The 16,910-nt window shown below is 41.3% G+C and overlaps 1 protein-coding gene across 3 annotated transcripts in view; it reads right to left on the bottom strand.

Moving 5' to 3' along the window:
• mideasb (mitotic deacetylase associated SANT domain protein b) overlaps positions 1–16,910 on the bottom strand; it is a 33,487-nt gene that overhangs the window by 3,009 nt on the left and 13,568 nt on the right. For all 3 annotated transcript variants that reach the window (XM_084044192.1, XM_084044194.1, XM_084044193.1), the window contains exons 6-12: positions 15,754–15,896; positions 15,311–15,414; positions 11,406–11,481; positions 9,356–9,444; positions 8,038–8,181; positions 4,912–5,034; positions 3,773–3,969 (exon numbers count right to left, since the gene is read on the bottom strand). In XM_084044192.1, coding sequence (XP_083900318.1) covers positions 3,773–3,969; positions 4,912–5,034; positions 8,038–8,181; positions 9,356–9,444; positions 11,406–11,481; positions 15,311–15,414; positions 15,754–15,896 — 876 coding nt within the window. The remainder of the gene's footprint in view (positions 1–3,772; positions 3,970–4,911; positions 5,035–8,037; positions 8,182–9,355; positions 9,445–11,405; positions 11,482–15,310; positions 15,415–15,753; positions 15,897–16,910) is intronic.

Here is a 16,910-nt window from a genome sequence, read left to right on the forward strand (position 1 = left end):
GGCTCGCTACTCATTTAGTGGTTGGCTGGCTTTGGGCACCATGGCAGGAAACTAAGTGTAGGAGGCGGAGTTTGAAGTGTGAATGCAATTAACTTCCTGGAAGGGTAGAAGGGACAGGGGGCCCTGAGGAATGAGAACTGTTGACATTGGATACTTTTATCTGAGAAGTAATTACATCTACTCTGACCAAATAAGTCTCACTGTTGAATATTATATCATAAGTTGCTTTGGAATCTTGTGATATTTAATAAAAATGTGTGTGTACAGGTGCCTGGTGGCTCAGCCGGTTGGTGCACAGACCATATGCTCCTAGTGAGAGCGAGGACCTGGGTTCAAATCCAACCCCCGTCTTGTCTGGCATGCCTCTCTCTCTCTCTCTCTCTCTCTCTGACCAATGGTTTCCTGTCTCTCTACACTGACCTGATCTGAAATAAATCATGAAATGCCCAAAATAATTAAATAAGAGTTGTGTACACACCATGAGGAGTACATCAAGATAAGGAGGCGTGTGTTCAGATCATGTACAGTCGCTGGGCAGAGTTGCATTGGCAGGGGGGCACGGCGTGCCATATCTGCTCTGTGTTTCAGTTGCTAGGAGACGGCTGGCAATAACAGGCCTGGCGTTGCCGTGGGAGAGCTTGCTAGTTAATCAGAGCAAGTCAGGCAGGTATTATTGTGTCCGGCTCAAACACACACACATACACACCAAGAGACACTTGGCGCTATTTACTAACACCTTGTCCAAACGGTGGAAGAGTGTCACTAGTAATACCGGCTGCCCGCTAGGCCTGGGGGAAATGACCGCAACTCAATATCCCAATTATTTTCAATTTTTTGATTACGAGTAATGATCGATAAAAAGAAAGGAGTGAAAATAGAAGTTCTACAAGCTCATACAACGCGGTGTACACCAGTGTACATCAAAGTATAGCGCACCGAAGTCTGACATCACTGCCCCTAGAGGGTGCTATCCCCCTGGGGGATCAACTGATGGTGAAAAAGCACGTATTTATCCAGAGTAAGAAAAACATGTTCTTTTTCTCCAAACACAGAAGTTATCAAATGTAACTCAATATCATAAACGGCACAGAGTCACACACCTGACAAAATGGCCGGGATGGTTTGTTTATTTTTGTAACACAGTTCTTACAATTTCAATATATCGTCTCTGTCGGGTGGAAACATCATGTGTCCAACACTGTTACTTTTCAGGATTCAGATCCAAAAGTACCAAAAGTAGCAGATCTGCTACTTTTGATGCTTTTGTGTGACGCTGTAGTGTGATCAAGAAGGGAACAGAATCTAACACAAAAGGTTCGATTATGGAGACAAGAGGTTTCTGCCCGACAGCAACGGTATTTTCAGTTAATTGCCCAGCCCTACTTGGAGCTATTCAGCGACACCGTGTACAAAGAGAGGAAGAGTGTCACTAGTACCTGCTGCTCCTCCCTTCTGTCTCTAATTATCCCATTCAATCCGGGGACGCACCTGTCATTTTAGATTTTTAGCTATAACCATTATTTTATAGTTTTGGCTATTCGGTGGCCGAATACAAATCATTTTGGATATGATGATGAAAATGTTGATCGAGGGAAGATTTAAGTTAAAAATGTTGTTTCAAAAATATATATGTAGGTTATTCAAATATTTGCACAAATGTTCAAGATTTTGTTTTAAAAAGAAGATATCGTATATCGTAGAAGCTCGTATGAGCTTGTATATCTGCTATTTTTGCATAGCCAAAGTATAAAATAATGGTTATAGCTAAGATCTAAAATGACAGAATGGGATTGAATGGGTTATGAACTTTAACTAAGGGAATATTATTCCAAACAAAGGCTGCAACTATCTATTATTTTCTTATTACTTTTTGAAAACTTTCGGCTATAACGACATGCACAAAATAGGGATTGGTTATTAATTGATTATTTTTTGTAAATTATCGATTATTTTGTATTCTTGATTAAATCGATTAGTTCGATTAACTGATGCACTCCTGGAATATTATACCAAACACCTGCCAAACGCTGGTAGATATCAGCCATGGTTGGTAAATTGTCAACTCTACAAGTCACTATGACAACAAGACGTTATCCTGAGGTTGCTTGCTGATTGCACTACCGTACTGTACTCAATCATAAATTGGGGATAAAGGAGGAAAAAGTCAATCAAGAGTTTTAGAATCCAGCAACTGGTATGGTCAGTGGATTAAAAGAGAGTTTACTCCATTGCATGCAATCCCAGCAATTAGCCACACTTAACGTGTCCTATTGCATTAGGAAGGTTAGTTTTGCATAAGTAAACTGAGTCCCCAAAGCAACAGGACGACAGTGAGATGTTATGTTTATTCAGATCCCCATTAGCCAAGACCCAGCTAACACACAAAGCCTTTTTTGTGCAGCAGAGCACTTTGGAAATCATGTCCAGAGCTCTACGCATGCACTGTCAGCGAGACGCCTCTGCTCAATGTTTGCCGCTTGTGGTTGTGCCACTCCAACTCTTTGCATAGGAAAGTGACATTGATGATGCTACTCTCCAAAAGTTGAACTATTCTCTACTTGAGGCACCCACGCTGGGAAGAGGAGCACATCTAGCTTGTTTTTACCATAGAAATGCATGGCAGGAAACTGCTGGCAGCCCAAAAAAATGTCATAAAGACAATAGCATGCATTGGCTGCTTGCCCACATGCTCTATAAGCACATCTCCTTGCGTCTTGAATGCTACCCCACTCAAGTGAAAGGAACTCTGTCTGTGTCTCACACTATGTTCACAATGTATGGCATGCGATTCTACCCTGCACAGCAAAATCCTCAGTGTTGATTTAACTCAGTGTACAAATGTAACCAAATGGAACGTAGGACAAATGGATTAATGGACTAAGAAGTGTACTGTGCACTCACTCAGTGCAACTATATATCAAAATCTGCTGCTTAAAAGCACTGTTGCATGATCGCTGACTCAGTGCTAAAATGCACTGTTGCATGCGTGCTGCTTCAAAGCTCAAATGCACTGTTGCATGCTTGCTGACTCGGTGCTCAAATGCACTGTTGCATGCTTGCTGACTCGGTGCTCAAATGCACTGTTGCATGCTTGCTGACTCAGTGCTCAAATGCACCGTTGCATTCTTGCTGCCTCTGTGCATGCTGTGATTGAATGCTGGATGTATGCATAGTATATCTGTATTTTTTCATCTTATGTTACCAAGTCTGCATCAATATCTTTGGACAAATATTTCCAAGACAAATCCCTGTACAGCTATAGATAGGAAGGAAATGCAATATCACTGATTTATTCAACCCTCCCTAATGCACAAATTGCACAATGTAAGCATTATGCATTGCAGTTTTCTGGTGCTGTGTCGTAATACATGGTGGGATATCATTAAGATCCTACAATTTGGAGGCAAATAAACCACAAATTAACATTTACTGATCTCTTGAACATTGCAGCTATTGAGTAAGACTTTTCTTGGAAAAGAAAGTTGCCAAATGATAAACAGTCACATTTCAGATGTAATAAAGTTGTTTTCGAGTACATATCCAAAGACAATATCCAGTTTGGATGCCTTTATAGTAGTCCATGGCTGTATTTTTTCCACACATAATGTATTTGTTTAATTATCACTAATTTAAGGAGAGAGACTCATGTTTTGTGTAACTTAATTATATTAAGTAGGACTTGGAGTGAGTATTTAAACTCAGTGTAATTTTTTTGTCACTCTTGTGTTAAAATAACGCAGAATTTTGCATGGCGTGTGATTCAAACACTGACCTGCCACATTTCTTGCAGGGGAACTCTCCCTCTTGGTTGGCAGGGGCTTTACTGGCCGCAGGTGGGCCGGGCTTGCGTGGTTTGGGTATGGAGCTGGGAGGTGGGGGTTGTGGAGGTTGAGGAGGTTGGATGACCCGGGAAAGAGGCTGGTCCCTCCCTATATCCTCTTGGCCTTTCCGAACCAGCAACGCTGCAGCCTGCACACATAGAGTGAAACTTAATTTAAATTGGATTGTGTATAACACACGAGTGTCAATCATACAAAACGTCACAAATAAATGCAGTTGCGCAACAGTTGCATCATGTTAAGGTTATGTTACAATACATAATTTTTTGATAATGCAAGTGCTTGCAATTGCAAGAGCAAGTGATTGCCATATATACACGCTGAGTCAGCTAAAATTCCAAAACTAACATGAACCCTATTAAAATCTAATGCCAATACTGCTTATGGTTAGACTGACAAAACAATCAAATCACAATGTCAGCTGAAATGGGGCACAGCTGACGAGCCAAATCAACTAAGAAGCTGAGCACTTTTGTCAACAGCTTATTATGGACGCTAATCGAGTTCAAGCGCAATCAGAAAAATGGGATAAAGGTTTCTTGACGAGTCATTGTTTGCTGACAGACATGTTGAGGTTACACAATCCAGGGTGGACAGCAGCCAAAAAACAACTAATAATAGCGACCAGTAGAGGGCAGCAAACCTATGACCTCTCTGACATTCTTGTTGAGTCAGACTGGGTTCAGCATGGCAGAGAAGTCAGGCCTAAAGCAGGCTAGTTTTTACTAGACAAGTATAGGTGGGTTTGTTCCTGAAATGAAGCATCATCCATGGCATATACCAGTATGAAAGCATAGGCAGGATCTGATTAAAACACATAAGGGGATCCCGTAAAGAGATGGCACTCCCCTTAGGAGAGATAGTGAATGATGAATGGAAGGAATATACAGCATTATGCTAAAGAACTTCACACACACTTTTATATCATGTCCCTTGCGATAAGCATCGTGTTGAATGAAACGTTAATGTGTGTCTTAATAGCCGATATTTTTACCACATTTATGGTGTGACACATTTATTTAATATTCTATCATATCCATTCATCATGGATTGTGAGGTCTCTCCCACTCACATTCTCAGTGGCCTGCAGGTTCTGTGTCACTCTGTTGGGACCGACTTCCGGCTTCCTGTCAGCTGACCCCTCCCACTTCCTGCTGTCCTCCTCCACCCGCCGACACTCAAGTCTCTGAGAACCCTGTTGGGCCAAGGAAGCACAGTGGAATTAGCAGATTGCCTAGAACAGTGGTTCTCAAACTTTTTCACGTCAAGGACCCCCAAATTGACACTTATTAGCCTGCGGACCCCCATTTGAAAAGATATGCCAGGGACCCCCATAAGAGAAGATTTTTACGGCTCTAGCAGTGATTCTCAGTGATTTAAATTTCAAGGACCTCCAGTTTGACATGCATTAGGGCTACGGACCCCCATTTAATGGCATGTATATCTCTGGGACGACAATTTATATTGTGAAAATCAAATCTTTATTTAACTCTGAGAGTGTACAAATGGAACCAAATGGACCCGTTAGGGTCCATTTGGTTCCATTTGTACACTCTCAGAGTTACCGACCTATAAGGGTCCATTTGGTTCCTAACTATCCATCATTTATCTGGGGACCCCCTGGAACCCCCTCAAGGACCCCTGGGGGTCCCCGGAGCCCACTTTGAGAACCAATGGCCTAGAATATACCCACAAATTAAAAAGGCAACCTGCAGATTAATCTCTGTGATTGACTTTTTAAAAGGATCCCTGGCTAATATGCCTTATATGCCAATACACTGTTTCCCAATTTGTATGGGTCGTAAATAACCATTTATTTCTTGTTTCCCACCTTTTTTTTTTTTTTTACAACTTTATTTTTAGTATTTTCAGTTATTACGATATACAACCCCACATATACCCCACCCTCCCCGGTTCCCACACAGAAAATAAAATGACAACAGTAAAACAACATTTATAAATGGGGGAGAATAAATAAAATACGAGAGCAGTAAAATTAAAAAAGAAAAAGAAAAATTCTTGATAAGCTTAAGGGGGTTTTAGCGTATCCAGACCAGACAATTAGCAATTAATTTGGCAAATATAGGGTACCACACATCCAAGTACAATTAGAAGAGTGACCAGTATTTCTAGAAACCACAGTAAACAGGAACAAAATGAAAACACTTATTGAATCAAAATACAGTATCACTTCCAGTCTACATTTTGTTTTTAATTATTATTATTTCAAGAGTAAAAAAAAAAAAGAAAATCACCCAAAATGCAACAAACAAAAATAAATGTATCCATTTATTAGAGGGAAAGAAGTAGTGAAAAGTGAGCTTGTAGATTGGCTATTTTCACTAGACGTCAAATATCTCTTTTAGGTCTCGAGCTAAAACACCTTAAATATTGTATTTATTTTTTGAATAGTTCATCTTTTACTTAAGGGAAACAACACCCGTCGCAAGTTGATGATGTAATTTGTCCATGTGTGGTCCAGCCCTATGGAATGTATGGAATGCATGTGCTAATAAAAACGTATTTAAAATATTGTTTTGATGTTCATATTAACCTTAGGAAGTATTACGTTGTGTTTTAGTTATGTTTAGGTTAAGTACAATTGTTTACAGCTGGGCCACACTTACACCTACATCATCAACTTGTGACGGGCGTTGCCGTTGTCCCCCCTTTTAAATAAATCTAATATTGAAAGTGTTTTTAATATTTTTTTGTTATACAGGGCAATTATAATGTATTAAGGCACATAAGGCTTATTAGGCTGGGATCCTTTTAAGTAATGGACTGAATATAAAATGATCACCAGCATGAATGACCCACCGTCCATGCATATATTTATAGGTCCTAAACCTCAGGGAAAATGGATGGTTTCTAAAGGCATCTCAATCTCAACCTTGCAGTCAGTCTGGTCTTACACACAATGTATACACTCTTACTCTCATATTTAAATTGAACCTGGTAAATAAGATTTGTGGAGAGCTCTCTCCTGATTGGATAATATTGCAATTATGTTCGGACACCAACCTACAGAGAGATCGTCCACATATTTGGATAATCTAGGTCAGCCATATACAGTTTAATCGGAATGTCATTGACAGATTCATTGATTATGAACATAATGGTTAGTTGCAGCCCTGCTGGATCCATGAGGTGAATGCGTGGATTAACCCATTGAGACCTGAAGCCGATTCTACATGTCTCCTAAATCTCAACAGTATTCTGAAAAACGTATGTTTCTATATCAGTGGTGCTCAATCTTTTTCATGTCAAGGACCCCCAAAATGATATGTATTTGGCCGCGGACCCCCATCAAAATATTTTGTTCCAGGGACCCCCAGAAGCAAAGATTTGAGTTAAAAATGTTCGCTTTAAAAATATATGTATTCAAAGATTTGCACACATTTTCACGATTTTTCAAAAATAGCAGATCTACAAGCTCGTAGCGCGGCACTCGGTGCCGCGCTATGAGCTTGTATATCTGCTATTTTTGAATAGCCCAAAGTGTAAAATAACGCTTTTTAGCTCAAATCTAAAAATGAGACAGTTCCAGGTCTCAATGGGTTAAAGCAAAATAAATGTTTGTATGACCAATAAGTCCTAATGTGACACTTTGTGAAACAGTATAAAAAGAAGCCCCTCCCACCACACTAGCGCTGATTCCTAAACAATTAACACAATATGTAACATTATGATATTTTAGTAATATTGTCCCTGCTGTTCTACATACTGGCATCCAGGTGAAGAAGTCACAGACAGAGGCTTTAAACTTGACTTTTATACAAAAGTATGAAATATCTGAGACTATTAAGATCTTATTATGGAAAATGCCTCTGAACATATTGCTAGTTTGACCACTTCAAATGCTTAAAATCGATCTACAAGCTCTCAATGTGACATTCTGGCTTCTAATCCTATTTGGCCGTGGACCCCCATATACAAATATTTTGTTCCAGGGACCCCCAGAAGCAAAGATTTTAGTTACAAATGTGCGTTGCTTTAAAAAATATAAAAAATAAAATAAAATATAAAGATTTGTACACATTTTCACGATTTCTCAAAAATAGCAGATCTACAATGAGCTTGTATATCTGCTATTTTTGAAAAGCCAAAGTACTGTATAAAATATGGATAAAGGGGTCCCCACTTTGAGAACCAATGCTTTAATCCATGGGAATGCCATTGGTTGAAGTTGACTGACCTTGTGGTCCAGGTCCTCTTCGGTCGTCCTGGACTCTGGGACCTCAGCCTCGCCGTACTGCAACGTGCCGCTACGGCCGATCTTCACATGCTTCTTATAGGTGTAGTAGAACTCAACACACTGAGACACCGTCTTAGTGCTCACCTGTGAACAAACAACTATTACTATTCAGTTCAAAATAACAACTCTCATTCATTATATTGTGTGCATAATTATTACACACTTTTTTCCTATTGATTACTCACCCCAGGGAGCCTAGAATTCATGGATTTCTTTTTGTTTTTGTCACATTCCTAAGCCAATAATTTGATGACCGACGGAGTCAAGGAGTCTCCATTGAGTATCCTACCAGAGACTCCGCCGGTCATCAAATTATTGGCTTAGGAATGCGACAAAAACTAAATACTCTCAATGAATTCAAGGCTTCATGGGGTGTGCAATTGATAGAAAATAAGTACTTTTTTGGGTGAACTATCCCTTTAAGTAGTATTTTTTTTACACCATGTACCTAAGGAAAGTTTACTGAACATACATACAGTATGTTTTATAAGCAACATGACAGCGATGATATAATGTATACGTTACACACATATACATTCACATCTGGGAGCTGTCCAGAACAAGGGCAGCCTTACAAAGACAATGTTTTCTTTTTTATAAAGATCAAAGTCGCTTCAAGGATATGAATAATGGCTAGAAGCCTTTAATCCATTGACTTGTTTAATAAACAGGATGAAGCCTTTAAACGGCAACACGTTTTCACGTTCTGCCTCTATTACAGAGTATGATGGCTTGTGAAAATACCCAACAGTCCCCCATGCTCTTCCATTAGGTGGCCTCTCTAAGCAGCCTGCTACCCCTGTGTAAACTTGTGTGTTTATAATCTACAGGGTAGGGAACTTATACTAGTCACCAGCTAAATTCTAGTAGGTGTGTCTATTGTACCAGAGAATTTAGCAGGAAGCAAACATTACTTCCTATTCCATTTTAGTTGGTCCCTCCGACCATGTGTCCAACCTTTAGTTCCCAAACAAGATATCTTGAAAACGTCTGGCTTGTTTATCTTTGTAGGCTGGACAGAATACAGCCCAAGTCCATGGCAATTTCTGGGATGAACTGGACACTGACATTGGTTGACAGAACCTAATCTTCCTGTACGGCACCCATCTATCTTTTATCAGCCATTTGTCCTTGCAGAAACAAACAAACACAGGCTGAACAACATGTCAGCTGCCAGATTTCGTGGCTTACTACTACAAACGGTGGTCAATATTTTCTCTCTTTTTTTTCCACCTCTGGTCTGGGACCACACACATACCAATTTCTGCACCATGAAGAAATCTTTCTTGTAGGTTGTGATGCCTTTGTTAAAGTGGCGTCTCTCAGCTGGGGTCCAGCTGTCTGATCCTGAGGGACAGAGAGACACACACAAGAGAGACAGAGAGAGAGAGAGAGAGACAGAGAGAGAGGAAGCGAGAGGAGGGCGTTGAGAGAAATTGCATTAGTTTGGCGTTAGAAAAACTTGACCGCTCCAAGTGTGTCAGATCCTCCCAAGCGTGTGCAGACCCCGATTACCCCCCACTCTCACATAAACACACACACACACACACACACACACACACACACACACACACACACACACACACACACACACACAGACGACCTGCACATGGCTGGATAAACAAAGGCTCCCCTGTTTTCTGCTTGGGATTAACCACATGCTGGAAACCCACCCCTCCCTCCCTCCCTCTCTCTTTGTCTCCCTCTCTCTTCTATTTCCTCCTCTCCATCCCTCATCGTGGTGACCCTGACAATCCTCCAGTCACCACCCCATGTACCCTCCATTCCTCATCATCACACCAAAGCCCACTGTCCTCCCTGCCCACACAAGCTGTCTCCTACCACCCCAGCTGTACTCTCGCTGCTGCTGCGGTTGCTTTTGTACAGATACAGGGTAACAGGAGGGGGGGGGGGGGGGGGGGGGCTGCAATATCCAACGAGGTTGCAATGTAGGAGTGCAGCACAAGAAGTAGATAAGGAACAGAACACACACCCACCCACGATTAAATAATAGCACCACACAAGATTAACCCATTCAATCCGAGAATGCATCTGTGTCATTGTAGATGTCTTTGGCTATTCCAAAATAGCAGATCTACAAGCTCGATCTGTTCTTTTTTAGAAGATCGTGAAAAATAACAGTGGTTCTAAACTTTTTTCATGTCAAGGACCCCCAAAATGATATGTATTTGTCCGCGGAACCCCCCCCATCTAAAGATATTTTGTTCCAGGGACCCCCTGAACCAAAGATTTGAGTTAAAAATGTATATATATATTCAAGATTTGCTAAAAAATGTTACGCTTTTTCAAAAATAGCAGATCTACAAGCTTGTATATCTGCTATTTTTGAATAGCCAAAGAAATCTAAAGTGAAACAGATGCGTTCCCGGATCGAATGGGTTAAGTAATAACACCACACACACACACACACACACACACACACACACACACACACACACACACACACACACACACACACACACACACACACACACACACACACACACACACACACACACACACACACACACACACACACACACACACACACACACACACACACACACACACACACACACACTTGCAGAGACATGCATGAAGTGATACAGGGATCAGCCTTGGGTTAAAACAGTATTTGCAAAGAAATGTCTGTTTGTTTTAACATGTTTTGTTGTACCAGATGGGTGGGGTCTGCTGCTTAGAACACAAGCAGTGCCTTCAAGTTTAGACATTAGGAGGAAACTATTTGAAAGTCAACTCCATCAGCTCTTCTGTGACTGACAACTTATGGGACGTTATTCGACGTGCCCATATGTAGTCACCCCCACTCATCTGCTGTTCCAGCAACGATACAGTATATAGTGTACTTCATTGGTTCTCAAAGTGGGGTCCGGGGACCCCCAGGGGTACTTGAGGGGGTTCCAGGGGGTACCCAGCAAAATGTGTAAATATAGCATCAGAATAATTATGACCTTTTATACTTTGGCTATTCAAAAATAGCAGATATACCAAGCTCATAGCGTGGCACCGAGTGCCGCGCTATGAGCTTGTAGATCTGCTATTTTTGAAAAATCTTGAAAATGTGTGCAAATCTTTGAATATATATATTTTTAAAGCGAACATTTGTAACTCAAATCTTTGCCTCTGGGGGTCACTGGATCAAAATATTTTTAGATGGGGTCCGCGTCCAAATACATATCATTTTGGGGGTCCTTGGCATGAAAAGGTTTGAGAACCACTGCTGTACTTACACACATACATACACTATTTCATTAGTAGTGACCAATATATAGTGGCTGCTTACTTACCTGAGTAGTGGTATTCTGATAAATGATGAGGCTTGGGGAATATGGGGTTCTTCAGCATGAGGAGAGACAGGGCAGCCTGAGAAAGCAAAGGCATGCATAATGTCAGTTTTCATCACATTGAAACTGTACAGAAACTGCACACAAACTACACTGCAATAACTCCATGATGTGCCTTTATGTCTTTATGTAATGGGTAGCTGCAGCCAAGTCATCTGATTGGACTAGCAGGCACTCCAGCTCGAGTTTATGAGCTTGTAAAGCACCACTCTGCAATGCTGTCAAACGGATGCTGAGCAAAGCGACTGGTAACTAGGGCATTACGTTTCAGCACTGTTTGCTAGCACTGTGAACACCCTGTACTAACATAAATACATACCGTACGTACATACACACATACGTATGTGTATATATATATATATATATATATGAAAAAGAATGCTCTCTCAGGCACCGTTGCGATGAGGGAAAACTTTAACATGATAAAAGCTATTTTGTCTTGACAGTGTGTGGATTCTGAAAGACAACAGTGAGGCTGTCGACTGCAGAAGAGTGGGAGCTTTGACAGACCCCACCCCCACCCCTACCTCACACACACCCCCACACAGTTTCCTTGACAACTCTGGACCAGTTGCTGGTTGCTAAGGCCTGCAACCAACAACCACTACCACAAAAAAAGAGTGCTCTTGTCAAGGGGGCATTAGGGATTTCATAACAGAAGTACTGATACAGGAAGTATCGGTGACTAGGTTATATGAAGCACATATGATCGAACTTGCTTCTAAGGTATTGCGTTTTGGTTTGACTTGCACCAGTCTGAGAGACTACCGCAAAGCCTATAAGTGAGGATGGCAACAGGTGTAGGAGAGGAGACAACAAGCTGGTTACAGACAACCAGCCCCCCCCCCCCCCCCCACTCGCATTCTGCATGCTACTTAAACATTTCTGTTTATTACTAAAGTGCTGCCATTTTAAGGCTTTGTGCCATTAAAGGAACTTGGAAGTCTCTCTGCATCCAGCAGTCGTTAGAACACATCTTGTTTTTAATTCAGTTAAGGTATGCTACACCAGCGAGTACTCTTTATTGTTTATTATTGGCTTGACAATACTGTGGTCAAGAGCAAGACTTTGCAGAGCTCTGCAATTTACCTACTTATTAAACTTTACTCCTCTTGGATCTAACATTACCCCATCTGGCACACAGCATGTCAGTCTTATTGTTCATTTATATCAGTGGATTCATATTTGTGTTGATAAGGCATATTTTACTGGAACACGGCAGGGTGTGCTGTAAAACCGACATACTTATACATACTGACATGCCTGTTTGACCACTTTAGTAGGTTGGAAAACACAAAACGACTCAAGCGAAAGCAAGAGTAGGCATAGAGAAAAATAAATACATATATATATATATACACATATACATATACATATACATATACGTCATTATATATATTATTATTTTTTGTCTGATTAGTGACATGTAGCCCGGAACAGCACACACTGAACTTTTGGCCAACTCCTAGTCATAAATATTCATAGGAAACCCTGTAGACTAAGCAGACTTATATCACATAGACCTTGCACACAGAAATGCTTGCTATTTTGTTTGTATGCATTCCTTGCTAATCCTATTAGTTTCCCTATATATATTTTTTAGGTTAATGTTTATTAACCTGATGGTGACCATGTGATGAACAAAGAAAGAAAGAAAGAAAAAGAAACACCTTTTGAAGCAAGACCTGGTAAAGAAATGGCAGCATCAGTCACAATAAAACGTTTTGGATAGACAATAAACAAAGCAAAAGTGCCGCAAAAATAAACCTTAATAGCTTGACATTGCTCGCATCTCCACCCGCCCTCCTTACAGACCGAAATCTTTCCCCTTGCCAACTTGGTTGAAACGAGCCCGTGTGAATACAAACCCTGGCCTTTACTCCACAGTGTTCAGACAGAGAGGGAGCTTTCTTGTGTGTGCTAGGGACAGCGTTGAGAATATCAGATAACAAAACAAGTCAAACCGTCCGGGAAAACATGGCTACCAAAGAAAACCCAATAGCCCCCTTGCACCACAGCTGCCTGGACTGTGCAGCTGGTGTGCACTCCTTAACCACTTAAACCCTATATGTTGTTGTTCGGGGTTCCCCAGGGCTCTATACTAGGTCCGCTCCCTTTACCCCCTCTACCAAAATTCACTTCACCGAAAATAGCCCATCTACAAGCTTACAACGTACTGTGAGTCTGAGTTGCAAGATTCAAGGCGGGAGCTTGTAAACCTGCTATTTTTGCCGAATGTTCACCTATGTTCAGTGAATGTTCGCCTATTATTATGACATGCCTAGAATCTGGGATGCTAGGGTTCAAGTGGTGGTTAAGTGGTGACACTATCCATTCCACTTCACCTCTGAAAAAGAACCAAGACATTTTGTGATATCTATCGGTCATCTCAGTCTGCCACAGAGTTTCACTGAAACTCTAGGTACAACTCATTTCCTTTGTATAAAAAGGCTCACAGATGAGGCCTGTATAAGGTGCATTGTGCTAATCTCCTTTTGATACAAAAGCTCCCAGTGAATTCTATCAAGTGTGGATTCGCTGGATTGAAACCTTTTGGGTTATCATGCGCTACATCAACATAGAGTACATTTGTAATACAAAGCTGCCAAAGTCCAACAGAAAGCATTGTAAACAACATAAATACATGTCATCTAGGGTAGGTACTTGGTCAAAAGGTATATTAGTGAAAAGTTTAACTTTGCACACTGTTATATGGATCACTGACTCCTGCAACAAACCTTAGCAGATGTTTTAAAGATCAGTGAAATTACACAAATATCCGCACAGTAGATCATTGTGTTCACTGCTGTTCAAACTAAAACAATATGATTGTTGCCCTGTAATGCCTATCATAAATGCATCAAAGGCCCACGATAATATCAAGATATTTTATATCAAGACCAGCGAGAACATGGAAAGAAAATCTTCAACCACAACAACTTGTGAGGATAAAACTTTAGCCAGGCCGAGGGACTCTAAAAGAAGCATTTCAAGCCCCACTTCCCTAGCCTGGGACCAGACAAATCTGCCAGTGCAAAAAAAAAATTGCCCTCTGCGATTTGGGTCTGGCACCGCTCCGTTGTGAATCCATTTTCTGCTCCCGAAGTCTGGGGTGACCAATCAGGGCCCAGTATTCAAATATGGGAGGATGTAATTGGTAGTTGGCTGTAGGTAACCAATTGCGTCCAGAGCCATTGTTTTGATCCCGCCCCTTGGGGAAAAAAACGTCCTCATACAATCACCAGACTCATATCCACGCAGTGATATAGTCTGGCTACGCGAGGCTACCACTTCCCCATAACAGCCAGAGAGCTGAATAAATAACAAGATGCATCAGTGAATATAAAGCCAAAGACTTACGGTAATTTTTCCCTCCTAAACAAATTATCAATGGATTTAGGAGGCTAGTAAACACGCTGTACCTCGGCATACTCCTAGGAGTACACGTTTCCCCATTTGAGAAACACTGCTTTAGTCAGACAGTGCTACGAGCTCTGTGGCAAAAAGACAAAAGCTAAAGTTACACAGAGGCTAAAACAAACAGAGTGCATGTCATTAACCACAGATGGGTGGATTTCGCAAGAGCTCAGAGCTATATTACAGTCAAAGCTCATGCTATGACATGCAAATGGGAAATGGAATTCTTATAATTTATAAATATTGTAATACTTTTTTATATTGTGATAAATATCGTAACGAGGACTTGTTGGAGTGATATTATCGTATTGTGACTTTTTGTTATGGTTACATCCTTAACAATACAGTGAATATTTGCATGTATGGTCCTGGGCCAATAGACTATAATCAGTCCTTATCTAATAAGTTCGGGCATTTCCCGTCATGCTTACCATGATATCACCGCTGCACTTGTACAGACAATGAAGCGCTAACTCCTGGTTTGTCCCGCCGCCATTCACTGCACTGGAGCAGGCCAGGTGCATAAGGTCCTCCACTGAAAAAGAGTAGAGGAGAGAGAGATACAGAGACAATAAGTGAGATTGAGAGAGAGAGAGAGAAAGACAAAAAGCATGACACAGAAGAACATCACAAAGCACTTATAGATGTGATGAATAGTGCAGCAGTGTCCTGAGTGGACGTACATGCATCACTGCAAAATGAAATTGGAGTTGGAGATCAATGCCTTAAACATCTTCCAAAGATAAATCTAAACAAAAAATCTAAAAAAAAAGGAAATGTTTGTTTTGAGATAATTTTTTTATGGCATTTCTGCTTTATTCGATAATGGAGTTGAGAGAGACATGAAAGAGAGCATAGGGAAGCAGAGGATTACCCTTCTGCCGGAAGTCTGGTTTTTCCTCAAGGTCATGTAGTGGAGCCCAGACCAGTTCAGCCTTGTGCTGGTCCAGATGGACATCTGATCGCTGCCTCTGCTCTGGAATCTCTGCCTGGTACCGAGACCCAATATTGATCCGCCTGGGGGACATGACATCAATGAGTGACAGTGTGGAAGTTTAGCTGAAAGTGAAATTGTGACTCAACGGGTAATGATGTAAGACTCTATGATTCGGTTTGAGATAGGACATGGTAATCTTGTTAGGGGCAAAATGTTTCTTTTTATATTTAAAAAAACAAGAATACACTTTGTGAATGGGTTCAAACGGCCGAGCGAACCAGCCCTGGTGAGTCATGAGAGAAATAGTCAAATGGGAACGTAGAACAATAAGCGAAAGCCAAGTGCCTTTTTTGTTATGCAGAAAATCTGTGGTTAATGTACTGGTAAGTGTAAGAGGTTTTATCGTTTGCTTTGATAGTTAGTTCTAAGACATAAATGTCAAATGTGAATTTTGAATCAATAAACAAACATGCATTCTGAATAATTCTTCAAACTCAAGTATAAGTTTGGCTCTGTGATTCTGCAATCACAAGTCATTCAAAAGCAGACAATTCAGAGCTAAAATGGAAACTGGAAATGGAAAATAAGCTGTAATCATGTTGCATCATGTTGGCAGACTATTCCTATCCAAGGATGTTCCTTTCCTCCCACCCTCCCTTGCCCCTCTCAGGCCTCAGAGCCTGCAGTATTTCCAGCTGAGTATATATGTGTATTCTGGCAGCCTAGCCCCAGGGTGAGTGGGTGGGCTGGGGTAAGCTAAGCCTCTATGGCTGGGTGCATGTTTGGGAGCAGCAGCAGGCCGGGCTGAAAGCCTGATTTATGGGGCGCTGGCTGCTTCTTGTCCCCGCCTGACTGCTCAACAGCTGGTACCAGTCAGTGAACGGCTCCCACAATGCATCCTGGTTTCTCCCAGTCCCTTTCCCCACCCCAGCACACTGACATTGCTGGTAAAAAAAAGGCCCAGATAAATCGACTCTATCTGGGTCAGATCCAATGGGATCCATCTCTGTTCCTTTCAAGCCCACGGGAATCAGCACACACTCTTCTGCCATCACAACTTTCCCAACAAATGTCCCTGCTATCATTGGGAGCAG

The sequence above is a fragment of the Gymnoscopelus microlampas genome (assembly GCF_963454915.1).
Source record: "Gymnoscopelus microlampas genome assembly, chromosome: 20".
NCBI lineage: Eukaryota > Metazoa > Chordata > Actinopteri > Myctophiformes > Myctophidae > Gymnoscopelus > Gymnoscopelus microlampas.